Consider the following 27,834-nt stretch of genomic DNA (forward strand, 5'->3'; position numbering starts at 1 on the left):
TTAACAATGAAAAATAAGTTTTATTTCTTATTCCTAAAAAAAAATTTAGGTATAGCTAAAACTATTTTCAAATGTTCGAAACTATTTTTTTTTTTTAGTCGGGAGGTTTTTTTTTTGTAATTATTAATATAGAGCGATGTAAGAAGCTGGAAGAACATGACAAAGAAAATGGAGATGAAGTGCGAAAAAATTGAAGCTCTTAAATTATTTTTTTTTCTTTTCGATGAAATCTTTTTGCCGAAATTTATATATTTTTCCTTATTTGGATATTTTTTTGTATTTTTTTGTATTTTTGTATTATTTTCTGAATTACTTTTTGTATTATATTCTGAATTACCTTTTTGTATTATTTTTAGTAGCATGAAGTTGAATATTTGAAAGTTCTATTAATGTTCCTTTAAGAGATAGAAATAGAACGAGAATTTCTTTGTTTTTTTTTCTTGATGATTTTTGACGTCTCTGAACTCTTCAATCTACTTACAAATTATTTGAATCGAGAGGGAAGAGTTTTGATATGAGTCGTACGATGGGGGATTTTTTGGTTAATTTTCTTTTCTTATCGTTGCAGAGAAATAACGTTATCATATCCAAAACGATGATTTTCATGTGAATATGGATTTCTTTGACGATTATTGTGATTGTAATAATTTCGAATTAGGCATGAATCTTTTCCCTCGGAATGGCAAAGTGCTACTAGAGTTGCAGGAGGATTTATGGGCAATGATCTCGCTGCCTCGAGACATTGTTCCTTGGACCAGATATTTTGTGAAATTTCCAACGTTTCGCAAGTTTTCTCCACCTCGAATGCAAATTTATTGAGGCAATCCTGCCCTCCCTGGAAAAAAAAGAGAATTCTCTGTTAATTTCTTTTTTCTTGTCGTAATTATCGTAATATCTGTAAATTTAAATTTCTTGTTTATTAATTTCAAAAATTTTAATAAAATTCTTCGCAAGAATTCAATTATTTTCATAAATAATAAAATTCTTCGTAAGAATTCAATTATTTTCATAAATAGTAAAATTTTTTTGCAAAAATTCAATTATTTTTAAACAAAATTTTAAAAACATTTCACGAACGAATACAATTATTTTCTAAAATTTTAATAATGTTTTGAAATGATTCAATTATTTTTTTAAATAGTAAAATCTTTGCAAAAATTTAATTACTTTAACAAAGTTTCACCAAAGGATTCAATTTTTTCCTTAATTCGTTATAAAATATTTCAAAAGAATTCAATTATTTTCTAAAATTTTTATAAATCCTTCGAAACAATTCAATTTCATTTATAAATAGTAAAATTCTTTGCAAAAATTCAATTATTTTTAATACAATTTTAATAAAATTTCATGAAAGAATTCAATTTTTAAAGAAAATGTTAATAATATTTTTTGAAATAATTCATGTACTTTCTAAAATTTTAATAAATCTTTCGAAACAATTCAATTATATTTATAAATAGTAAAATTGCAAAAGTTAAATTATTTTTAAAAAAAATTTTATGAAAAAATTCAATTTTTTTACTTCGTTATAAAATTTTTCAAAACAATTTTCAATTATTTTCTAAAATTTTAATAAAATTCAACAATTAAATGTTTAATTTAAATTATTAACAAACACAATTATTTTAAAAACTTGAAAGAAATTGTTCATAAAACTCAAAAATTTAAAAAATATTTGATTAAAATTATTAAAGAAACTCCATTATTTAAAAAAAAAATTAAAAGAAATTCTTTAAAAAGAATTTAATTCGAATTTTCATAATTTTTAACAAATTTCTACACGAGAATTCAATTATTTTTCTAAATAATAAAATTCTTCGAAGGAATTATATTATTATCAAATTTTTTTGATAAAATTCTTTGCGTAAATTCAATAATTATTTTCAATCCAATTTTAATCAAATTTCTCGAAAAAATTCAATTAATTTTTTTTTTATAAGTAAGGATAGAAATTCTTTCAAAAAAATTATTTATTAACAAAAACTCTAATAAAATTGTTCAAAAGAATTGAATTTTCTATCAATAATTTTAATGAAATTTAATGGTAAAATTATTATTTACAATTATTAACAAAATCGAATGTATTCCAAAAATTAAAGAAATTTTTTGAAAGAATTCAATTCTTGTCAAAATCTTTAATCCTAATATCTATTCTTCGAAAGAATTAAATTATTTCAAAAAGGTTGTAATAAAATTCTGAGAAGAATTTAATTATTTACCAAAAATTTTAATAAAATTCTATAATCAAATGTTTAATTTCAATTGTTAACAAGCTTGAAAGAAATTCTTTATAAAATTCAATTACCTTTGAAAATTTTTAAATATAAAAGTTATTAAATAAACTCCATTATTTAAAAAAAAAATTCAAAGAAATTTTTCGCAAGAATTTAATTACGATTTTCAAAAATTTTAATAAAATTCTTCGCAAGAATTTAATTATTTTCATAAATACCTAATAAAATTCTTCGAAGGAAATCAAATATTTAAAAAATTTTAATAAAATTCGTTGCAAGAATTCAATGATTTTCTATATAAAATTATAAATTAATTAAAAATACTACAAAATTAATTTTAAAATTGAAAACATTTAGAAAGAGAAATTATTAAAAAAGTTAGGAAACAAAGATGCAAAGAGATTACAGATTACCGGAATACAACGATTATTAATATATATTTATTTTATTTTTCCTTAAAAAAAAATAATGTGACAACTTCCTGCTTGTATTAGATTTACCATCTTGATTAAATGTTCCATTTTAATTAAAGAAATCAATTTTTATTCAATATTATTTTCGTGTCACGTCTCCAAATATTGAAACAATTTAATTTCACGAAATTTTATTATTAAAATAAAATAATAATGAATTTATTTTTAGTCAGTAAACAAAAGTCCCGTTAATGACATTTCAATAATCTCAACGATATATTTTTAGAAGTACGTATTTTTTCGTCTTCTATATTTTAAGTATAATAATATTAATTTTATTGAACGAATTCCGAGATTAATTATTCAAAGGCAGATAAATTAAAATGATTACATTTGATACTGTTCATTGTATTAAATGAAGTCTCTTCTGCGCACGTGCATTTTCGAATTCACCCTCACTTCGTCGACCTAGAAATCCCCTTGTATATATCATTTTATTCACGTATTTACGAATACACCCTCAATATTCTTACGTCATCCTCCTACGTCTATCTCACCTCTATAGAAAAGCACTACCCACGTATCTTTATTTTTTACCTCCCCCTCTAAAAAAAAATTCCGTTTTACTTATTATTACGTTTTACTTTTATGGAAAATTAATTTCCTGAATTGAATCAAAAAATTCTTTTCTTTTCACAAGTCAAACAATTTTTGTTTTTTAGATTGTTAATGAAACATAAATTAAAGTTGACACGTTTGCAAGAAATAGTATGTAATTTATTTACCGAGTAAATAAATTTACCAAATAAAATTTACCATGTAAATTTATTTACGAACTAAAATTTAGTAAATTTTATTTAACAACTAAAATTTACTAAATTTTATTTAACAACTAAAATTTACTAAATTTTATTTTCCAACTAAAATTTACTAAATTTTATTTTCCAACTAAAATTTACTAAATTTTATTTTCCAACTAAAATTTACTAAATTTTATTTACCAACTAAAATTTATCAAATAAATTTTATTTACCAACTAAAATTTATCAAATAAATTTTATTTCCAACTAAAATTTATCAAATAAATTTATTTATCAACTAAAATTTATCAAATAATTAATAAATAAATTAATTTAATAAGTAAATTTATTTATTTTACGTAATTATTATTCTTCTGTTCTTCATTTATTTTCATATAAAAATTATTTTTTCCTTTTTAAGAAATGAAAAAAAGTTTGGAAAAAGTAGATATTTCGAAATTTATGAAATAGGCGTCATAAATTTTGTTCAATTTTTGTTAAAATAAAATTTGGAATAATTTCTTAATGAAATGTGAATGAGCTCGTTAATTAATTAATTATTGTTTTGCTGTAGGAATTAACAATTACTGTGGAGTATGGAAAATGGAAAATGGAAAAAATACTTACACAAGAGCGGCAGATTAAAGTTGAAACGCAAGTGTCGTGGAAGAGATTTCTGAGATCGTGGGACATGAGACCAGTCATTCTGCAGTATTTGTCAATTACATCCAATTCCGGACACGTATTTCCTTCATCGAAACCTGTCGCATCATAAAATATGAACCATTTTTCACACTGAGGCATTTTATTACTGGAAATTACTCAAAAAAAATTACTCTGAGGTACTTTATTACTCTTAAATTATTCCAAAAAAATCGAGTTATTTAGAATAATTTGTTATTTATTGCATTTTTTATTTTTTTATTATTCTTTTTATTTTTTTTACTTGTTTTATTGGCTCTTCAATTTTTTTTTATTGTTTTTTGTATTTTTTCACTGGTTTTTTTTTATTTTTTTTCTATTTTTTTCACTTTTTTCATTGGCTTTTCTATTTTACAATTGTTTTTAATTTATTTTTATTGTTTTTTTATTTTTATTCGTATTTTTTTATTTTATCTTCATTTCCTTTCTTCTATTTTGTATTTTATTTGCTCTTTTCTTTATTGAAAATTTAGAAAAATTCGAAATTACTTTTTTCATGACTCAAAAAAAATTTTTCAGGGGAAGGAAATTGTTTTGTTTTTTATTTATTTTTATTGGTATATTTTTTAGTTTCTTCTTATTTTCTTTCTTCTATTTTTTATTTTATTTGCTCTTTTCTTTATTGACAATTTAGAAAAATTCAAAATTACTTTTTTTATGACAAAAAAAAATTTTTTTCCAAGGGAAGGAAATTATTTTATTGTATTTTAAATTTTAGTTATTTTTATTGGTATATTTTTTTGGTTTGTTCTTATTTTCTTTCTTCCATTTTGTATTTTATTTACTCTTTTCTTTCTTTATGTACTCTTTTCTTTCATTTAGAAAAAATTCGAAATTACTTTTTTTATGACTCAAAAAAATTTTTTCCTCGGGAAGGAAATTTTTTGTATTGTATTTTAAATTTTATTTATTTTTATTGGTACTTTTTATTTTATTCTTATTTTTTCTTCTATTTTGTATTTTATTTGCTCTTTTCTTTAGTGATTTTCAGATAATTTAGAAAAAATTCGAAATTACTATTTTTACGACTTAAAAAAAAATTTTTTCTAGAGAAAGGAAATTATTGAAATACCTTCTTCGTTTTCGCCAAGTATTGGTCGTCGTTTCTTATCGACTTTTTCATGAGAGGCATCATCCTCCGGTGGACTGGTCGTCTGATCTTGAATTAATTTTTGACCCTCTCTCTGTGCAACAGCGTCTCTGAATTCGATCAAAGCTTTTCTCATTTTATCAAGAGAATAAGCAGCCGCCAATCGTGATAGTACTTGTTTTCTCACTTCCTCATCAGATCCTTCAGCACTTTTAGCTTCTTGTATTATCAAATCCTTGAGGTGTCTCAATCTCGACTCCATTTGCTGTAATTTGTCCTTCCTCTCGTCGTCAATTTCATTTTCGTTCTCTGATTTTAAATTGTCAGCCATTGTCTGTAAAAATTTCGAATAATTCCAAATTAGTGTGAAAAGAATTTATTTTTATGAATCACGTTCTTTGAAATTACATTTTTAATATTTGTTTTTTCGAATATTTTTTCGAAAAATTAAAAATACCTTGTAATATCGTTCCAAAAACCATTCGTCGTCCTGATTTTGAGAACCAGGCTTGGGCATGAAAGTGGATTTCTTCTTTCTTTTATCGATTCCAAAATAATCGGACCAATTGACACTTTTCTTCTTCACTTCGATCGGTCGCTCTTTGGACTGATTGATTTTCGTGATATTCTCCTGTTGTCCTTTCTGATGAGAATTAACGATTGACGCCACTGACGTTGTCTCTTGATTTTTTCCCGTCATCTCCGATTTTCCCTGCTGGTGAAGTTTATTATTTTCCTCCTGATTATGATCATGATTAGCATGTTCGTGTGTGTGATTCTTGTTCTCAGTTGTTGATTGCGTGCCGAATAAAATACCCAAATCGTGAGCGACCTTTAGTTAAAAAAAAGAAGGTTTAGAAAAAAAGTTCTAAAAAATAATAGTTAAGAAAAAATAGAATAGAAAATTTATAATCGAGTTTTTAACGTTCAAGTTTCTTGGATTAAAAATTTTTTTCTAATAAGACAAACGAAGACGAAAGTCTTATTAGAAAAAAATTTTTTAATCCAAGAAACTTGGAAAAAATTAACAGATTAAAAATGATTGTAAATATTACCTTCGGGTCTGTAACTTGTTTCATTTGGTTCACAGCTTTGGCGCTTCTCTTAGCAACTGCGAGTGGAAATCTCTTGGACATTTCGCGATAATTCCGGAAATCGCGACCAATTGGATAGCGAGCATTGACATTTCTTCTCTCCATTGGCATTAAATAGAAGTCCGAGTCTCTTTCTGGTAATTCAACGAGTTCACTTTCGTCGTGGAATCTTTCGTGTAAGGGCTTCTTTTCCAAAAGATCGCTCCAAGAAATGAGGCCATCATTTCTGAAATTTGAAAGAGTATTTTATTTCTTTTCTATATATAATAGGATTTGATGATGATGAAAAGAAAGAGCCAATTTGGAAATTAATACCCGTAATATTGATTATCCTGTTGGGGTCGGTGTAACATTCGAAGAGTATTATATTCATTTTCATCTTGGCTATAAGGTCCATACTCCAATTCGTCTAAAAATAGTCTCGCCAATTCGTCATCAGCAGTTGGTTGATCATTTCTGATTCCCCTTTTGATGCTGGCGCTTCGTTCTCTTTCTCGAAAGAGGGAAGGTACGGCTTCCTCCTGTAGTATATTTTTTTATTAATAATTATTTTACTTAATTATTATTCAACAGTGTGTCTACTAACCGGGAAATCTGAGAAATAGCCGGGAATTTAATTTGACCGAGATAAACCGGGAATAAGCCAGAAATTTTATGCCAAACCGGAAATTTTTTTACCAAATTAAAAAAAGTTTTATTATTTTAATTTGTTTTTAAAAAATCGCTTTTTATTTCAATTTTTATAGATATTTATACTGTTCTCTAAATTTGAATTAGTTTAAAATAATTGGATAGTAAAAAATCAGTCACTGATTCAAATATAGTATTTAAATAAATTTAAAAAAAATTGTCGAATTAATAGAAATTTTGTGAAATTCAACTGAAACTAATTAAAGTTGTTAAAGAATTTCATTAAAAACTTTTTAACAAATCGAATTTTCAAAGTATTTTAATCTAATAATTGATAAATAATAGAATTTTATAAAGAGTCACATTCTAATGTATTCATGTTTCTTAATGCGAAGATTAATAATTAACATTTTTATTAATTAATTTAAAAAAAGATACACACTTAAATTTTTTAAATAAAATTGAATTTTCGCAAAGTTTTTTTAAAAACTCTGAAAAATAAGGTTTTTGAAATTTTTCAATTCCATTGTTTCAAGATAATTGAATTTTTATAAACAAATTATTGAAAATTTTTAAAATAATTAAAATTTCTTTACATTCGATTCTATTAAAAATAATTTAATTCTTTTAAAAAATTTTATTTAAATTTTTCGAAAATAATCAAATGTTTTAAAATTTGTCATTAAATTCTTCGCAGTAATTCAATTATTTTCATAAATTTTAAAATTCTTTTCATGGATTTAATTATTTTCATAAATAATAAAAAAATTTGGAGGAAGTCAATATTATTTTCATAAATAACAATATTCATCACAAGAATTCAATTATTTTGAATATTAATATAAAATTCTTCGTAGAAATTCAATTATTTTCAAAAATCTAAAAAAATTGTCAACATTTCAATTATTTTTATAAATGAATAGCTAAATTCTTCGATAAAATTCAATTATTTTCATAAATTAATAATTCATTTTAATAAAATTCATTGCAAAATTAAATTATTTTCAAAAATTTTTATAAAATTCATGGCAAAATTTCAATTATTTTCAAAAATTTTTCTTAATTCAATGATTTTCAATAGTCCACTATTTTAATAAAATTTCCCAAAAGAATTCAATTATTAAACAAAATTTTTTAAAATATTCTACATAAAAATTCAATTATTTTCCAAAAAAAATAAAAATTTCACAGGAATTAGATTATTTAAAATAGAATTTGCATAAATTTTTTTGAAAAAATCAAATTTTTTAACATTTGGCATTAAATTCTTCGCAGTAATTCAATTATTTTCATAAATTTTAATAAAATTCATTGCAAAATTTCAATTATTTTCTAAAATAATGAAAATTTCACTAAAATTCAATTAGTAAAAATTTTCGAAAAAAAATAAATTGTTTGAAACTGTTTTTTATAAAATTCTTCGCAATTATTCAATTATTTTTATAAATAATAAAACTCATTGCAGAATTCTAATTATTTTTAATATAATTATAACCGAATTCATTGAGAAATGTAATTATTTTTAAAAATTTTATTAAAATTCCCCGAAAGAATTCAATTATTTCTAGAAACTGTAAAAGAAATTCTTCTCAAGAATTCAATTATTTCCATAAATAGCAAAATTCTTCAGATTTATAATTTTCTTTTGAATATTATTTTTTAAAAAAATTTTTCACAAGAATTCAATTATTTTCATAGATTTCCATAAAATTCTTCGCAGAAATTCAATTATGTTTAAAAAATTGTTGTAATTCTCTTTAAAATTTCTATTATTTTTATAAATAATTGAACTGTTCTCCAAAATTTAATTATTTTCAAAAATTTTAATAAAATTCTAAGCAAACATTTAATTATTTTATGAATACTAACATTTTTTTTGAAGGATTCAATTGCCTTTATTAATATAGTAAAATTCTTTGAAGAAATTCAATTAGTATCAATACACTTTAATAGAATTGAATTAATCAAATTTTTAATTATAATTATGAGCAGACAAGATTATTTTTATAAAAATTGAAAAAATTCTTTGTTTAATTCAATTATTTTCCAAATTTTGAATTAAAATGATTAAAAAAACATGATTTTCAAAAAATTTAAAGAAATTCGTCAAAAAAATTTAATTATTTCATAAAAACTCTAATAAAAATTTTTGAAGTAATTTGTAGATTTATTTATGTTCGAAATCAAATAAATTTAAATTTGATGAGAAATAAAAACCGGGAAAAATTAGGACAAAGCCGGGAAAAAACCAGGAAATAACCGAGAATTTTGTTGAACGAAAATAGTAGACACCCTGCTTAACTTATTTATTGTTTTATCTAGTAAAATATTATTTTGGTCAAATACTATTTTGGTAAAATAGTATTTTAGGAAAATAGTATTTTAGGAAAATAGTATTTAAGTAAAATAGTATTTAAGTAAAATAGTACTTTAGAAAAACAGTATTTAAGTAAAATAGTATTTTAGGAAAATAGTCCAACATTTTTTTTACTAAAATACCATTTTACTAAAAAAAAAAAAAGTCGTTTACTAACTTGAGCTGCTTCCGTTTTCACATAGTCTTCAAGAGCTCTCTCCAAAATTTTTTCATTCAAATTACGATATCCATCACCCATTGACTCGATTTGACCATTTTCTGTATAAATATTTAATTTTCATAATAATAATTATGATTATTATTACTTATTAAGTAATTTGTATTAGTTTTGAAAAAAAAGATTGTTTACCGAGAGGTAAAAATTCTAATTCCTCCTCATCCTCATCAAAGTCATTGTCCTCATGTTGTTGTCTATCGAATTTTCTCTCGTCGCCTCGATATTTAAATGAAGGTACATTGTAAAATTCACGTGAATTGTAATCTAGAGAACGTTGTTTTCTCGTGAGTGCATTTAAAGCACCTCTTAAAGATTCTTCGTTAGTGCGATGAGGCACAGGATTAAGGGCTGTCACAAAACCCACTATTACTAAAAGAATCCACCCTGTTGGCGACATGACCTTAATCTGCCTGAAACTCAATTATTTATTCATATTGTACTTCTTTTTCTAAACAAGCATTCTCCGGGCGCTTGTTTTTTTTATCATTTAGTTAATTAATTAAAAATATTCCAATTAAAAAATATTCCTTCTAATTAATCTTATTATATAATTATTTTTTTTAATTTTTTCGCTACTATTTTAATTACTTACTTATTAATTTGTAATGTAAATAATTTCTCATGTGCGCATTTTTGAATACTCTTTTTAAAAAAAATTCCTTTTCCGTTTTTTTAAATTATAAAATAAAAATTTTGTTTTATAAAAAATTGTAAAAGCCCCGCAATACAAAAAAATGTTGAAAAAAACTTTCGGTCACATTCGAAATGGAATTCTAGAAAAAAAATTCCTTAAACCAATTTTTTGTCGGGGAAATTTTTTCAGAATTATATTTTTAGTTTTTTTTTCTGAAGATTTAAATTTATAAGACCGAAAGTTTTATTTCACTACATTTTGTTCTTTGTAAAATGCAAAAAATGAAAATAGAAAAAGTAATTTTCATATGAGAATATGTTTTTCTTTTTTGATAAAATGAAACACATGTGAGAATTATTAATATATTAATGAAAATGATAATAATAGTAACAAAAAAATAATTTTAATAAAAATACATAATAATTGAATAGAACTGATTTTCTATTCAATCAGAAAAAATTCAATTAAGTGCGACTTTTGCAGCGCATCCATTTTTCGACGCAACAAGTACGACGCCAGAAGGCATTTATACTGATCAGATCACGTAAATTGAGTTTTTCTAAAGAATAGAGTTCATGACTTATTTTTTTTTTTTGTCTTGTCATTGAATTTATTTATTCTCAACTCAAGAAGAATTTAAGTTTATTTTCCCTTTATTTTATTTATTATAGACGAATTTTTTTTTTTTTATTGATTTGTCAATTAACCAGACACTATTTATATTGATTATCTATCCGACAATATTAATTACAATTTTAATTAATAAATTACGAAAAATTTCCTTTTCTCCAAATATTTCTCGTTATGTAGTAGAATTTAAAATAGCATTTGAATTTCTTTTTTTCGACCAAATTTTGAAACAGATGGTAAGGTGTCGGCTTAAAGTATTGAAAAGTTCAAATGTCAGGAATAATACGTATAATTAATTATAATAATTATAATTTTATAAATAATGAATAATTTGAAAAATTCTTTTTTTTTATTGACGAATTTGCAAATTTGAATTTACAATATGGAAGATAGGAAGGGGAGTTTTTTTTAAATATTCGTAACGTTTTTTTTCGTGATATGAAGAGATTGAAGTGGTGGGGAAAGAAAATAGAATTTTTGAAACTTACTTGATGTTTAATGAATCATCCGTTTGATGTTTTGCAAGAGTTGATTACTGCTTTTAATTTATGTTCTTTTTTTTTTAACTTTTTTCTTCTTTTTTAGATGGTTTTCTACGATCACACAATCTGAACTGCCCTCCACCTACACCTTTTGCCGCAATTTATATAGAGGAAGCTTTTCTAAATCGATATAATCGCGCATGGCGATTTTCTCCATTCTCAGCAACAAGTATTAAGACTCAAACATTTATTTAAGAAAAATCTCTTTGGCGAAGACTTTTATTTCTTAATACTTCAGAAAAACATTTTTTCTTATTTATCAAGATTTTTTTAAGACATAAAATACTTTTTTCAAAATTTTTAATTTTTCCTTATAAAAAAAGACCCAACTTTTTTATTTCGTTTTGTAAGAAAAATATTTTTACAATTTGTAATATATATAAAATAAATTTATTTTGTTAATTTAACAATTTTTTAATTTAAATCATTTTTTTACGTAAAAGTAAAAATTGATATTAACTAAAAAAAAGTAAATACAAAATAGTTCATTTAAAAAATACTTTAAAAAAAAATTTCTTTCTTTTCATCTGTGGAATGAACTTTGATAATTGAGCTGACCTAAGAGACGAATTTTCCAGAAAAAAATTTAATTTTAAAAACCAAAAAAATGGTATTTAAAAAAAAGATAGAGGGCAATAAATATTTACCCGCTGATAATAATTATGATTGTAAAGCGAACTTTTTAAAAATTATTGACATCAAAATGGAAAGATAATAGTTATCGTTTGAGGAAGATAAACGAATATTGTCAAAGATAGTACATTTCATAAATTTCACATATATAGTCATTTTAAAATGTCACGATTAAACGTTTCTGAAGGTGTCACAAGAACTGGATCAGAATCTGGTATATAGTGAAAAATAATAAAATTACAATTTACTTTGAAAAAAAAAATGTTTTTCTGAATACATATTATATATAGAAGAGTGTTTATTGATTAATTTATTTTTTTATTTCAGAAACACCAAATAATGAAACAAGGGAACTGGGAATAATTTCCAATGACGAAATTTATTCCGAATCAATTTTTCCCCCAGCAGTTGCTTCGACTTTAAATACTAGAGGTCAAAACATTTACTTTTGCCATTAATAATAATAGTAATAATAATAGTAACAACAAAAATAATAATAAAAAATAATATTATAATTTATTATATTATTTATTTATAATTATAAAATAATAATAATAATAATAATAACAATAAAAATTGGAAATTTACTGGAAATTAATATTTTCTACTTAATTTTTAATTGGTGGGAAATTTTTTGTTCTCCTCCCGTAGATTTTAATTGAAAAAAATTAAAAATGTTTACTCGATAATGAAGCGTTTTATGAACATTTTATTAATTTCTCCAACTATATCATTGATGAAAAGCAATTTTATTTTTTTAGATGAACGAGCTCAGAACAGACGACCCATTCCTGTAATTACTTCTGATTGGATTTCAACGCCTCGATCACAACTAAGCGCACTTTCAGGAACATATTTTTTATCCGGAGTTGAGCAATTAGAAATTCAAAGAATAATCGACTTAAGTACTCGTAAGTTACAATTTAGAGAAATATAAAGAAAACATATTAGATATTCCCGTTTCTAAATATTTTTGTAGAAAATTCTCAATTTTCATAAGGCAATAATTTGCATCAATTCTATTTATTAATTTCAATTGTTTTAATAAAATTCAAAATTTTTTTAAAATAAAGGAAAAAAATGTTTATTAATTACTAAATTATATTTGACAATTAGAAAATTTAATTGAAAATGAAACTGAAAATTTTTGAATGTTTAGAAACGAAAGAAACAAATTTTATTCAAAAAAAAGTTCTGTTAAATTTATTTACAAATATTTTTAATTGTAAAATTATTTGAAAACAATAATTTCTTTTTTAAATATTTTAAATATTTAATTCTTATTATTTTTCCATAGGAATTAAGATTTTCAAAAATTTTTAATTAAAACCTTTCTGAAATTAATCAACTTTAAAAATATTGTTATAAAACATGAAGAAATCGAGTCTTCGACTCGGAGTAATCGTTATCTTCATGTTTTATAATAATTAAAGAGGATCGAGTGTCAAAATCATTATTTTATATAATAAAAATATTGTTACTGTAACTTCTTAAAAATTATTTTTATATTCTATTATTATCTAAAATTTAAACTAAAATTTCTTTTTTAACTAAATCTTTATTAGAAAATTCTACGAGAATTCAATTATTAAATACAAAAGTAAATTATTTAAGAATTTTATTAACAAATTTTGTAAATGATTGAATTCTTTTGACGAATTTTAATAAATTTTTTTAGAATAGTTTCATTTTTCAAGGAATTCGATTAAAATTTTATTAAAAATAATTGAAATTCTGCGATGAGTTTTATTATTTTTGAAAATAATTGAATTAATTTTATTAAAATAGTAGATATGGAAAATCATTGAAATGAGGAAAATTTTTGAAAATTGAATTTTGAAAAAGAATTTTTTATTTATAAAGATAATTGAAATTTTCAAAAAAATTCTTTTAATTTTTTTAAAATACTTGAATTGTGGAGAAGAATTTTATTATTTATATAAATAATTGAAATGTGGAAGAAAATTAAAAAAATTTTTTTAAAATACTTGAATTGAAAATAATTGGAAAATAATTGAATTTTATTATTTATAAAGATAATTGAAATTTTGAAAAAAAAATTTTTATTTTTCTAAAATAATTGAATTTTGGAGCAGAATTTTATTATTTATAAAAATAATTGAAATTTTGAAGAAGAATTTTATTTTTTATAAAGAAAATTGAAATTTTTACGAGAATTTTTTTAAACTTTTGAAAATAATTGAATTTTTGCAATCATTTGTAACTTCTTCAAAATTCAATTGTTTTTAGTGTTTTTAACTAAAAATTTTCTATAAATCCAGTATTTTTAATAATTAATTAAATATATATTGACAAATTTAACTAATTTTAAAAGATTTTGAATTATTAAAATTTTTCAAAAATCTACGTTTATTAACATTTCTAATTAAATTCATTCAACATTGAAATTTTATAAAATTAAAAATTGAAACCGTTTGAAGTTCATTTATTTATCAAAACTGTAAACGCAACTCTTTTAAAATTGAATTAATTTTGAAATATTTAAGTAAAATTATTCGTTAAATAATTAATTTATTTTATGATAGTTATTCAAGATTTAAGTTATTTAAAAAGAAATTTTTATCAGAAATTGAAAGAATTAAATGTTTTGTATTAGAATTCATGGTAATTTTGAAGTTTATGAGTCAAACGAAAAAAACACAAAAATTCTGAATTTTTATATTAAAACTAAAATTCCAATTCATATTTTATTTTTATAAAGAAAAATTTGAATTAAAAATTTTTACGTTATTATTTTTAAATATAAAATATTAAAATATTTAATATAATTTATAAATATTAAATTATTTAGTAATATCAATTATTAAATATGAATTTTATTTTCAATTAAAAATATTCACACGATCTTCATTTTGATATTTATAAATCTTTTTTTTTTTTACATTATAATATAGTTTAATTAATTTTTTAAAAATCAATGAAAAAAAAATTTTTAATTATTATTGTTACAGTATTGGGAACGCATAAGAAAGGAAATCAATATAAGGTCAAAGTTCCGAAAGCCGAGACTCTTTTTTTAGCAATTGAATCATCAAATGAACATCAACGACGACTTTTAAAATCTTCGAGATCATTTACTTTGAATATTTTGGATCCTTCTGGAGAAACTGCATTTACAATTGTAAAAGATCTGAGTTGGGGATGTTTACCAGGATGGCTACATGTAAATATAGACAAATTCTTTTTTCATTTTAGATATCATTTTCGTTTCTCATTATTATAGTCAACATTTTAGATAAAATTAAAACAAGGATAAAATTTTTCTAATTTTAATTATATTTAGAAAGTAAGAGTGGAATCGTCAGAATTTCTTGGCACTATAGAGCAAAAATTTACAATTTTGGGACCATATTTTACAGTCTATGACTCGGCGAGAAATCCTCTTTGTAATATTGAAGGTCCCAATGTTTATTCATGTTGCATGTATAAAGAATCTTGTTTCCAGGTTTGATTTATTTTTATTTCGACAGTATTCAATTTTTATATAATTATTTATTATTATATTATTTTTTTAATTTAATTATTTTATTTTATTTTTTATTTTTATTATTCTTTTATAACTATAATTCAATTTTTTTTAGGTTTTGCCTATTGATGAATCTTGTCAGTTGGCTTCAATAATGCGAAAATTTGACGATCGACAAGCAGATTACATTTTATTGTTAACATTTCCGGAAAATATGAATATCAAACTGAAAAGCTTACTTTTAGGCGCTTCTTTTCTAATTGTGAGTATTAAATTCGCCAAAATAACTTATTAATTAAAATAGAATATTCGATCACATCAGGAACAAATCGGAAAAAAACTATATTAATAATCATTCTATTCTTGCTACTCCGTTCACAGTTTGAAGTTAGATTTTCTTTGCTTCTTTGTTTCTCAACTTTTTTAATAATTTTTCTTTCTAAATGTTTTCAATTTTAAAATTAATTTTTGAATATTTTTAATTACTTTATAATTTTATATTGAAAATTGAATTTTATATTGAATTCTTGCAACGAATTTTATTACAAATTTTTTAAATATTTGATTTCCTTCGAAAAATTTTATTAGGTATTTATGAAAATAATTAAATTCTTGCTAAGAATTTTATTAAAATTTTTGAAAATCCTAATTAAATTCTTGCAAAAAATTTCATGGAATTTTCTTTTAAATAACGGAATTTACTTAATGACTTTTATTTGACAATTTTATAAAGAATTTCTTTCAAGTTTGTTAATAATTGAAATTAAACATTTGATTATTGAATTTTATTCAAATTTTTTGGTAAATAATTAAATTCTTCTCAGAATTTTATTCCAATCATTTTAAAATAATTTCCATTCAAAGAATTTTATTAAAATATTGAAAATAATTGAATTCTTTAGAAGAATAGATACTAGGATTAAAGATTTTGACAAGAATTGAATTCTTTCCAAAAATTTCTTTAATTTTTTTAATACATTCGATTTTGTTAATAATTGTAAATAATAATTTTACTATTAAATTTAATTGAAATTATTGATAGAAAATTTAATTCTTTTAAACAATTCTATTAGAGTTTTTGTAAATAATTAATTTCTTCGAAAGAATTTCTTTTCTTATTTATAAAAAAAAAATTAATTGAATTTTTTCCAGAAATTTTATTAAAATTGTATTGAAAATAATTGAATTTTCGCAAAGAATTTTATTATGTATGAAAATAATCGAATTATTAACAAGAATTTATTCTATTAAAATTATTGAAAATATAATAATTGAATTGTTTTGAAAAGTTTAATTGAATTTTTTGAAAATAATTGATTTTTATGAAAAATAACTCTTAAGATTTTAAAATAATCGTGTTTATTAATAATTGTAATTAATAAGTTTATAATAATTAAATTAAAATTAAAAATTATTTAAAAATATTAAAAATTTAAAAATTATTTAATTCTCGGCAAGAAGTTCATTCAAATTATTGATAAAAATAATTGAACCGGTTCGAGAAATTTTATTAAAATTGTATTGAAAATAATTGAATTCCTGGGAAAATAAATGGAATACCGCGTTTTTGAAATAAAAGTCAAGTAATGAGTTAAGTAATTAATTTTAATTTAATGAACTATTAATTTTGCAGTTAAATAATAAATTCACATTTTTAACAATATTTTTTATATTTCAGGAATATTTATATTTTGAGGACCTTTGAAGTGAACGATGTTCTGTTAATCAATACATTATGTACTATTTACTCTATTTTATAAATTTATAGTTTGTATAAATATTGAATTTTGTATCAAATAACGTTAAATAAATAAAAATTTACTTTTTTTCACAAATTACAAGAAGTTTTATTATTCAATAAATATAATAATAAATAAATTATTTATAAATAAAAGTATAAAAAAAGATTTTTTTTTTCTACATAAAAGTCAGTAATGACTAATGACTCGAAATTACCTAATCAGCTAAAAGCAAAATAAGTCCAAATAAAGTGAAACGGTGAGTAGATTAAAAAAACAAGAAAAATATTGAAAAAAGTTATTTTTATCAACGCATATATATAGTATATATACTGAGACTTATTGCATATATAAGAACACCGAACAATTAATTCTGCGAATTCATAACTACATTTCGTGTGGGTGCAAATTAATTAATTTCAAATTGACACAAATTTTTCCAATTAATATTTGATTGATAATTAAATTACAAGTTTAAATAAATTAGATTTTTTATTTTTTTCAGCTCTAATTGTGAAAAAATCTGTGAAAGCGCGAGAAAGAGAGATAAAAAGAATGAGTTTCCTGGAAATTATTGGTGTTCTTGTACTTCTTTATAATTTATTGTATCTGATTATTCCCATGTTTTTGGATTGTGATATGAGATTATTTTTGAAAGAAAAATTGGGAAAACCGGCAGGTAATTAATTACTTATTTTCTTTCTTCTTTAAAATCTAATTTTTTTCTCTAATTTCAAATTTTTATATTTTTAAAATATTTTAATATAGACAAAAATAATTGAAAATATATTTTCAATATATATTTTCAAATTAAAAAAATATTCATAGGTATAAAAATTAAAAAGTTGAAATAATTTTTCATAATGAATATTAATTTTTTTGTAACAGATTCTTTGGCGGGTAAAGTGGTTTGGATCATTGGAGCTTCCAGCGGAATTGGAGAGAATACTGCCTACGCATTGGCAAATTCAGGTTGCAAATTGATTCTTTCAGCCAGACGAACTGATTTATTGGAAACAGTCAAGAAAAATTGTCTCGCAGGTATTTTTTTCTCGCAAAATTATTTCTTCAAATTTCAAAAATATAAATCTTTAATAATTTTTTGATTTTTTTCAGGGAGCAATAAAAAATTGACTGAAAAGGACATTTTTGTTCTTCCTTTTGATATTCTTGACTTGAATGCCCATAAAAAAATGTTCGACACGGTTCTGCAAGAATTCGGCAAGGTATATATGCATTATTAAATAATAATCACTGTTAATTTGTTCTTTTTTAGTTTCTCTTTTAAATTTTTATTATTTTAATTAAATGAAAATAAAATTTAGTTTTCGATCGCTTTTAAATTTCATTACCTTATTTCAATTAAATAATTAAATAAAATTCTTTTTTTCAGTTTCAGTTTTAAATTGTAATTGATAAGTTAATTTTGAAAATTAATATTTTCAGTTGGACATTCTTGTTCATAATACCGGACGAAGTCAACGAGCAAATTGGGAGAATATTGACATAAATGTTGACAAGGAAGCATTTGATTTGAATGTTTTTTCAATTGTCAATTTAACTCGTGTTGTTTTGAAATATTTTCTTCAACAAGGAAAGGGACATGTTGCAGTCAATTCCAGCATCGCAGGAATTATGGGCGTTCCTTTTTCTGCATCCTACACCGGCTCCAAACACGCTTTACATGTAAGCCAGCAAAAAAAAAAAAAAAAAAAAAAATGCCAACTCTTTTTAACATTCGAATAAATTTCAATTTTTCTTCAACATTTATTTTTTCAGGGCTACTTTGAATGTTTGAGAACTGAAAAATCCGTCTCGAATATTAAAGTCACCATGATAGTTCCCGGACCAATACAAACTGATTTTTTGACTGAAAGTTTTACTGACACTATCGGCGAGGTAAATATTAGAAAATTGCAATTAACTATATTAATCTCTGTGGTTTTTCATTCGTTCTGTTCGCAGTATGAAGTTGGTTGTTAGTTACTTTTTTGTTTCCCAACTTTTTTAATTATTTTCTTTTTCAATATTTTTTATTATTTCCATTAAAATTAATGTATTGAAAATCATTGAATTCTTGCAAAAAATTTCAGAATAATTCAATTCCTTCAAAAAATTTTATTATTCAGTAATTAAATTCTCGCAAAGAATTATTAAATTAAAATTAAAAAAATGTTTAAAACCCTAATTAAATTTCTTTGAAGAATTATTTTCAATTTTTTTTTTTTTTTTTTTTTTTTTTTGAATAATTGAATTTCTTTAATAATTTTAATTGGAATTTTTTAAAGTGATTAAAATTTATTAACAATTTCTTTCAAGGAATTTCATTAAAATAATTGGAAAACAATTAAAGTAATTGAATTCTAACAAAAAATTCCTTTATTTATTGAGTATAATCAATTTACAATTAAACTTTTATTAAAATTATTCATTGAAAATTAAATTCTTTTATATAATTTTATTAGAATTTTTCTAAATAATTACATTTTTTTGGAGAATCTCTATAAAATCTTTTATAAAAAAAATGTAATTTTTCTAAAATAATTTTAAATGAAAATTTTCAAAATAAATGAATTAAAGAAACAATTTTTTTCAACTTTTTAAAATTATTGTGTCAGGTAATAATTATAATTAAATATTTGATCATTCACAAGTTTACTAAAACTGTATTTTGAAAATAACTGAATTCCTGAGAAGAATTTTATTAATTTTCGAAAGTAATTGAGTTATTTGAATGAATTTTATTAAAAATTTTAAAAAATTGAATTGTTTTGAAGGATTTATTGAAATTGTAAAAAATAATTCTATTTCTTTCGAGAAATATTATAAAAGTTTTTAAAAAAATTGAATTCATTCATGAAATTATATTAAAATTTTATTAAAAAATATTGCGAACTTTTGCAAAAAAAAATTACTTTAAAATTTTAGAAAAAAATTTGATTATTTCGAAAAATTGTATGAAAACATAAAACAATTCATTTTTCTTTTTCAATATTTTTATAATTTTAAAATTAATGTATTCAAAATCATTGAATTCTTGCAAATATTTTAGAATAATTTTACAGATTTTAGAAAAATAATTGAATTTTGAGCAAATAATTTAATTCTTACGAATAATTTTACTAATTTTAGAAAATAATTGAAATATTTCGAAAAAATTTCTATAATTATTTATTTATTCATTTTTTTATTTTTACAATTAATTGAATTTCTGTGAAGATTTTACTAATTTTTTTTATTCAAGAATTCAATTACATTTTCACAAATATAATAAATTTCCTGGAAAGAATTCAATTATTTTCAACAATTAATAAAATTCCTCACAAAAATACAATTATTTTCTAAAATTAATAAAATTCTTCACAGGAATTCAATTATTTTCAAATATTAATAAAATTCTTTCCAGGAATTCAATAAACTTTGAAAATCAATAAAATTATTTACGTAAATTTAATTATTTTCAAATATTAATAAAATTCTTTAAAGGAATAGGGTCATTTGGGGTAATAATGTAAACGGAATATCTATTTTTCACAAAAAACGTTAGTTTTTTTTTGTTAAAAGGTAAAACGGACGGATTTCTTTTGCATGAACTTGTTACTTTACTTCCCTAGAAAAATTTTATGAGGTACAAAAAAATATTGATGCACCTGAATCGCCTAAAACTGAATGTTTACATTTACCCCGAGATGTTGAAATTTTCCTAAAATTCGGGGCAAATGTAAACACCTCTGTAGTTAAGCGAGGTTTAAGAAACAAGTTATTTCAAGCATACACTGTAAAAAAAATTTTGGAAATTTTCCCAAAAAAATTGAGGAAGCAAATTCACATAAAAAGTATAAAAATTTCCCACAATTTGGAAAAATTCCTTTAAAGATTTAGGAAAATTCCTAAAAATTTGTAAATATTCCTTAAAACGTTTAGAAAAATCCCTTTCCCAACAGAATTTAGAAAAATTTCAATTCGTATCGAAAAATTTCCAAACACTCAGAAAAATTACCATTTTTTTGGGAAAAAATTTTTTCTAAACACGTTTTAGGAAAATTCCCATGCAAAAGTTTGGAAAAATTTCCGAAATTTTTTACAGTGTACTACTGTCTTAAGGGATGGAAAAACTGAAAACAAATTATTCGTAGACGTATAGTAAATCAACCAGTTGACTGATAATGTATCTTATAAAAAACAATCAACCATTACGAAATTAGTAATGTAAAAACTTGAATAACTTAAACAAATTTTAATAGATTTTCATTCAACTTGGTAAAAAGTTTTTTTTATTTTTCTGAATAAGAATTCGAGTTTTCGAATTCTCGGGGTAAATGTAAACACTTAATTATTTATTAATTAAATTGACGAAAATCAAAAATCAAAGTCAATTTTTGATAGGGCATTAATAAGGAAGAATTACATATTTTTGTTAGATTTTTTAATTTATTTTTATGTTATCTTTTAATGCAAAAACGATTAAAAATCAAAGTTTTACTGTTTCAGTTTTTTTTTTCTCGCATTTGCATAAAAATAAATTAAAAAATCAAACTAAAATTTGTAATTCTTCCTTATTAATGCCTTAACAAAAATTGACTTTGATTTTCGTCAATTCAGTTAATAAATAATTAAGAGTTTACATTTAATTGAATAAATTACTATTTAAATGTATTTGAAACATTATGATGTCATAATAATTAAAATTCATTTAAAAAAATAAAATTTTAATTATTTTAAATAAAACGTTGAAATAAAAATGCACGCGCGCTCGCGCGCGTCCTTTTTTGCTATTATTCCATATAAAATGTCAAATTCGACCCCGTTGCGTTAGTTAAATATTTTGTCACCAGATGGTGTATCGCAGTTCTGCGGTTCCTTATAGCTTTTCAAAAATTAAATTATTCAAAAAAAATTCAATTTTAAATCTGTAAAGTTCATTTATTGTTAAAAATATAAATAATTAAAAAAGTGTATTATTCAACAATGCATTTAGAACATGCACGCGCGCTTGCGCGCGTATCTTATGCTAGTTAACTTTATTAAAGTCTGTGGTTTTTCATTCTGTCCGTTCGCAGTATGAAGTTAGTTGTTAGTTATCATTTGCGAATTATTATCATGATTTTTTTGTTTGTTTATATTTTTCGTGATGTTTTGACATTTCCGATGTTATGTTATGCGGTAGTGCGGGTGTTTTTAAAAAACGTTAAATTGTGACAAGAATTATTGTGTTTGAAAAATCGTGGAAAAATATCTGGTATCAGGCGAGAGGTTACCGTTTTCAGTGGAAAAAAAACTGTAGATTGGTAAATTCTAATTATTAATTAAAATTTTCTTCTTAATTAAATCATTTATATTATTTCATTTTATTTTGTTAAATAAAAATCTCAAAATAACTTAAAAACAAATTTTATTCGTATATCTTATTATTATTATTATTATTTTTTTTTTTTTATTTATAATTATAATTGATAATATTTATTGTATTTTGATTTATTATTATTATTGAAAATTTTATGCATTTTTAAAATCTAAAAAAACTGAAATATCGAATTGTCAATAAAAGTTGTATTATTTTCAATTTTCAACGATTATTAATTTTAATTAAAAAATTCAATTTTCCTGAATCAATAAAAAATATCGTTCTAAATTTTATTACATTGGTCGTTTTCGTAAATTACTGTTCAATAATATTAATTATTCAAAATAATTAATTTTTTAATATTTAATTTTTCAAAAATTTAATTAATCTTCAATTATTAACTTATACAGTGCAGGATCTAGAGTCTAAATTTTTTGGGAAGAGCGATCCCTTTAGTGTGTGCTTTTTTTGATTGCTATTATGAGTGATAATAGCTCCTGGTTCTTTTATGTTTAAAAAATTGTTCGAAATAATTAATTTTTCAAAAATGAAAAAAAAAAATTCAATTGTTTCAAATTTTAATTAATTTTAAAAAAATGATTTTACACAAAAAATTTATTTATTTTTAAAAATAATTGCAATTCAAAATCTATTTGAATTTAGTATTTTAATAAATTACTTTTTTTATTATGTTAAAAATAAATTGTTTTTTTAAATATTTTATTAATTTTTTACAATATTTGAATTTTAAATAATTCAAAAGTCAATTATTAATTATTCAAAAATAAATCAAACAATTTTAATTAATTCAAAAATAAATTATTCTGTTTTTAATAAAAATTTAATTATTTTGAAATCATTGAAAAATGTAATTGTTCAAAATAATAATTAATTATTCAAATATCAAAAATACAATTAATTCAAAATTAAATTATTTCATTTTAAATAAAAAATTGAAATTAATTTATTGGCACTTACGTAAAAAATAAACGTATTTCTGTGTGTGTTTGTGTGTAGAATTAACTTATAAGTGCTTTCTTTTGCAAGAATTAAACTTATCGTTATCTTCTGTTCAAATAAAATATAAAATGTTAACGTTTTTTTTAACACAATATTATAGAAAATAGATTTTCTAAAAAGAAAAAAAAATAATGAACTTAAAAAAAATACTTTAGGCACCGCCTTTCATTTCAACTATTTAAATACTATCAAGTCTTTTAAAGACTATATAAAGTCTTCAAATCATGAAAAATACATAATAAAAAATTGAATTATTCCGAAATAAAATTCAAAAATCAACAAAACAATCAATTTACAATTAGGGCCATTTGGGGTAATTGTAAACAAGGGATAAATGTAAACAATAGATGTTTCAACTAAATTTACAAATTTAAAAATTAGTTTTAAAAACTTGAAAAAAATTGTTCATAAATTTAAATTACTTTAAAAATATCCAATTAAAATTATTAAAGAAACACAATTATTAAACAAAAAATAAAAAATAATTCTTCAGAAAAATTTAATTAGGGTTTCCAAAATTGATTTAATGATTTTTAGCGAAAATTGAATTATTTTCATAAATAATGACATTTTTTGAAGAAATTCAATGATTCTCAAATTTTTTGCAAGAATTTAAATGAAATTCAATATATTAATTTTAATTAAAGAGGCATTTCACGTCAGAAATATCACGATTTGCAAAGGGTATGCCGATTTTCGCAAAAGTTTGTGGGATTATAGTTCTATATAAGAGACTTCTTTCCCCCAAATTTTTTCAAAAAAAATTCAAAATTGTTGAAGATACGCCATTTTGAATTTTAATATTAATTTTATAAAATTTTGAATATCTCGGAATATTGTTTATGGATTTTTATGAAATTTACACATTTTTCAGGTAAAAGTATGTACTTTAAAATGCAAATAAAGTTAATAAAAAAAAAATTAATTTTTAAATAAAAAATTAAAAAAAATTTTTTAAAACAATTTTTTGTTTATTTACTCCTCTCTGAGAAAAATGTTATTAACATATTTGGATTCCTTATGAATTCACCTTTAATTTCATAAAAAAAAATTGATGGAGACTCAACTGGTTCCAGAGATATTGAATTTTTTGTAAAAAAATAGTCATAGTTACAGCAGCAATGCACGACTGCGGTAACGTACTACGCGACTTGTGCAGTATGGTGCTATGGCGCGGCGACGCTTTTTTTTACAAAAAATTCAATATCTCCGGAACCAGTTGAGTCTCCATCAATTTTTTTTTATGAAATTAAAGGTGAATTCATAAGGAATCCAAATATGTTAATAACATTTTTCTCAGAGAGGAGTAAATAAACAAAAAATTGTTTAAAAAAATTTTTTTTAATTTTTTTATTTAAAAATTAATTTTTTTTTATTAACTTTATTTGCATTTTAAAGTACATACTTTTACCTGAAAAATGTGTAAATTTCATAAAAATCCATAAACAATATTCCGAGATATTCAAAATTTTATAAAATTAATATTAAAATTCAAAATGGCGTATCTTCAACAATTTTGAATTTTTTTTGAAAAAATTTAGGGGAAAGAAGTCTCTTATATAGAACTATAATCCCACGAAGTTTTGCGAAAATCGGCATACCCTTTGCAAATCGTGATATTTCTGACGTGAAATGCCTCTAAAATTAAAAATATTGAAACATAAAATTATTAAAGAAGATAGGAAACAAAAAAGTAAATTACAACTAAATCAAAGAAGATAGAAGAAGAAGATATTAATATAGAGAGAAGATATAAAGATAGAAGATGTTAATTGAATAATTTTATATTTCTAAAAAAAATGTATTTTTCATTCTTTCCAGCATTTCCATTTTTTAAATTTATTTAAAACATTATAACGTCATAATAATAATTAAAATACCCTTAAAAATAATAATAATCATTTTAAAGAATTGCTATTTTAATAGAAAAAATATATTTATATATATATTAAAACATAAAATTATTAAAATATTAAACAAAAAAAAAATATAAACTGCGAACAGATATTTTCAATTAATAAATAAAAATTTTAATTTATTTATATAAAAAAAGAAAATGCAAAAATATATTAATTAATAGAAGATGAAATATTTTCTTTAATGGCATTTGAACCATAATGACGTCACAATTTGTTCACAGCATTTGCTAAAAAATTGTGACATCATAATGGTTCAAATTCGCTGAAAAAATAAAGTTTTAATTATTTAAAATAAAACGTTGAAAAAAAAATGCACGCGCGCTCGCGCGCGTCAGTTTTTGCTAGTAATAGATTAATGTCTAATTACAATAATGTTTAGAGAAAATAATATTAATAATAAATTTTTAAGATATAAATTTTTTTTTTAGAAATTTGGTGAGAAGACTCCTGTATCATCGAGTAAATTATCTCCAAAACGCTGTGGAGAATTAATTGCGATCGCTTTGGCTAATGAATTAAGCGAAGTTTGGATTTCATTGTCACCGCCTTTGTTTCTCTCGTACTTGAAATTCTATCCCAACTTGGCAGGAATGTAAGTAAAAATTCCGTGTCTAAAATATGATTTCTCAATTTTTCCCTTTAAGAATTAATTAAGAATTTTCTTTTTAAAGGATCTACAAACTATTGGGTCCCAGTTTCCACCAACGAATGCGAGACAGCAAAACTACTGTTAATCAGTAAAACTCACGAATAATTATTTCTCTTAGAGAAAATGCAATACTCAAGTACATTTATTCTACTTAAGTAATTTCGTAATAAATCATTTAATGAAGTATTTTTTTGAAAAATTTTAAATTCAATTAGCTGTTGAAATTAGTTTTAATTTTACAAATTTTAAAGCAATTCTTTTGAAAGAATTCAACTATCTTAAGAAATATTATAATAATAATATAATAATTAATAAATATTAAAATTCTTTCCAAAAATTCAATTTTTTTCAAAAAAAAAAAATTCTCATGAACATTTTAATTATCTTTATAAATAGCAAAATTCTTCGCTGAAATTCAATTATATTCAGGAATTTTTATTAAATTCATTGTAAAATTCAATTATTATCATAAATCACAATATTCATTAAAAGAATTCAATTATTTTTAAAATTAATAAAATTCTTCGGAGAAATTCAATTATTTTTAAAAAATCTAATAAAATTTGTCAACATTTCAATTATTTTTATAAATGTATAGCTAAAATCTTCGACAAAATTCAATTATTTTCATAAATTTTTATAAAAATCATTGAAAAATTCAATTATTTTCAAAAATTTTTAATAAAATTCACAGCAAAATTTCAATTATTTTCAAAAATTTTTCTTATTTCAATGATTTTCAATATTCTACTATTTTAATAAAATTTCCCAAAAGAATTCAATTAAATTAAACAAACATTTTGATAATATTCTATACAAACATTCAATTATTTTCCAAAAAATTAAAAATTTCACAGGAATTCATTTATTTAAAATAGAATTTGCATAATTTTTTTCGAAAAAATCAAATTTTTTAAAATTTGGTATTAAATTCTTCGCAGTAATTTAATTATTTTCAAAAATTTTAATAAAATTCATTGCAAAAATTCAATTATTTAAAAAAACTTTTCTTAATCCAATAATTTGTATATCTATTATTTTAATAAAATTTCCCAAAAGAATTCATTTTTTTAAAAACAATTTTGACAAAGTTCCACACGAATATTTAATTAATTTCTAAAATAATGAAAATTCCACAGTAATTCAATTATTAAAAATAGAATTTGCATAAATTTTTTCGAAAAAAATCAAATGTTTGAAACTTTTTTTTATAAAATTTTTCGCAATAATTCAATTATTTTCATAAATAATAAAACTCATCGCAGAATTTTAATTATTTTTAATACAATTTTAATCGAATTCCTCGAAAAAATTCTTAAAAATTTTATAAAAATTCGTCAAAAGAATTCAGTTAATTAAAAATTTATAGTTAAAATTCTTTATGAGAATTCAATTTTAAGAAACATGCAATTTTTCAATAAATTGTTACTTTTGTATTTAAATAATTGAATTTTCTCATAAACATTGATTTAAATTTCAAATTTAATTTAATTTTTTTTATTTCAAATTTTAGATTATAATTGAATTTTAAAATCTTCAGAGTTTTATTTTTTTTTTTATTTTTATTTTTAGAAATAATTGAATTTTGAAAAGATTTCAGATTAAAATCTTTGAAAATTTGAATTTTTCATATTTTTAACTAACAATTCTGTGGAATTAATTTTTTTTTGAGAAACTTTA

General features: G+C 21.4%; 3 protein-coding genes across 6 annotated transcripts in view; 2 read left to right on the plus strand and 1 right to left on the minus strand.

Annotated features, from left to right (window-relative positions):
- The window catches only part of LOC122510158 (dehydrogenase/reductase SDR family member 7), a 31,995-nt gene extending 5,655 nt beyond the window's left edge, over nt 1-26,340 (plus strand). Inside the window, exons 1-8 of one of the 2 annotated variants that reach the window (XM_043624607.1) lie at nt 17,529-17,620; nt 17,728-17,901; nt 18,111-18,263; nt 18,339-18,448; nt 18,669-18,908; nt 19,002-19,121; nt 25,934-26,097; nt 26,177-26,340. In XM_043624607.1, the coding sequence (XP_043480542.1) occupies nt 17,778-17,901; nt 18,111-18,263; nt 18,339-18,448; nt 18,669-18,908; nt 19,002-19,121; nt 25,934-26,097; nt 26,177-26,246 (981 nt within the window). In that variant the 5' untranslated portion in view covers nt 17,529-17,620; nt 17,728-17,777 and the 3' untranslated portion in view covers nt 26,247-26,340. Of the gene's footprint in view, nt 1-17,528; nt 17,621-17,727; nt 17,902-18,110; nt 18,264-18,338; nt 18,449-18,668; nt 18,909-19,001; nt 19,122-25,933; nt 26,098-26,176 lie in introns of those variants that run through there. The other variant, XM_043624608.1, reaches the window with a different exon arrangement.
- LOC122510157 lies at nt 423-11,464 on the minus strand. 2 transcript variants are annotated; one of them, XM_043624606.1, is made up of 9 exons: nt 11,310-11,464; nt 9,690-9,967; nt 9,498-9,598; nt 6,649-6,854; nt 6,295-6,559; nt 5,697-6,071; nt 5,222-5,573; nt 4,075-4,208; nt 423-835 (listed from the first exon to the last, which is right to left on the minus strand). In XM_043624606.1, exons 2-9 carry the CDS (start codon nt 9,952-9,954, stop codon nt 557-559), a joined length of 1,977 nt encoding a protein of 658 aa, XP_043480541.1. In that variant the 5' UTR covers nt 9,955-9,967; nt 11,310-11,464; the 3' UTR covers nt 423-556. The 2 variants fall into 2 exon arrangements, with proteins under 2 accessions (XP_043480541.1, XP_043480540.1); XM_043624605.1 differs by having other exon boundaries at nt 9,690-9,973.
- On the plus strand, nt 12,036-17,318 carry LOC122510159 (phospholipid scramblase 2). 2 transcript variants are annotated; one of them, XM_043624609.1, is made up of 7 exons: nt 12,059-12,210; nt 12,324-12,428; nt 12,758-12,907; nt 14,969-15,180; nt 15,301-15,462; nt 15,599-15,745; nt 17,162-17,318. In XM_043624609.1, exons 1-7 carry the CDS (start codon nt 12,159-12,161, stop codon nt 17,186-17,188), a joined length of 855 nt encoding a protein of 284 aa, XP_043480544.1. In that variant the 5' UTR covers nt 12,059-12,158; the 3' UTR covers nt 17,189-17,318. The 2 variants fall into 2 exon arrangements, with proteins under 2 accessions (XP_043480545.1, XP_043480544.1); XM_043624610.1 differs by lacking the exon at nt 15,301-15,462 and having other exon boundaries at nt 12,036-12,210.
- Nucleotides 26,341-27,834: the final 1,494 nt, after the last annotated feature.

Source organism: Leptopilina heterotoma, unplaced genomic scaffold (assembly GCF_015476425.1).
Source record: "Leptopilina heterotoma isolate Lh14 unplaced genomic scaffold, ASM1547642v1 Lhet_68, whole genome shotgun sequence".
NCBI lineage: Eukaryota > Metazoa > Arthropoda > Insecta > Hymenoptera > Figitidae > Leptopilina > Leptopilina heterotoma.

What these genes read in the sequence shown, in the direction of transcription:
- LOC122510159 (XM_043624609.1), top strand. Translation starts at nt 12,159, where the DNA reads ATGTCACGATTAAACGTTTCTGAAGGTGTCACAAGAACTGGATCAGAA. An exon ending in AATAATCGACTTAAGTACTC is followed by an intron (nt 12,908 to 14,968) that starts GTAAGTTACAAT and finishes TTATTGTTACAG; the next exon opens with TATTGGGAACGCATAAGAAA. An exon ending in TAGGCGCTTCTTTTCTAATT is followed by an intron (nt 15,746 to 17,161) that starts GTGAGTATTAAA and finishes TTTATATTTCAG; the next exon opens with GAATATTTATATTTTGAGGA.
- LOC122510157 (XM_043624606.1), bottom strand. Translation starts at nt 9,954, where the DNA reads ATGTCGCCAACAGGGTGGATTCTTTTAGTAATAGTGGGTTTTGTGACA. An exon ending in ATTAGAATTTTTACCTCTCG is followed by an intron (nt 9,599 to 9,689) that starts GTAAACAATCTT and finishes ATATTTATACAG; the next exon opens with AAAATGGTCAAATCGAGTCA. An exon ending in ACTTGGCGAAAACGAAGAAG is followed by an intron (nt 4,209 to 5,221) that starts GTATTTCAATAA and finishes ATGATGCGACAG; the next exon opens with GTTTCGATGAAGGAAATACG.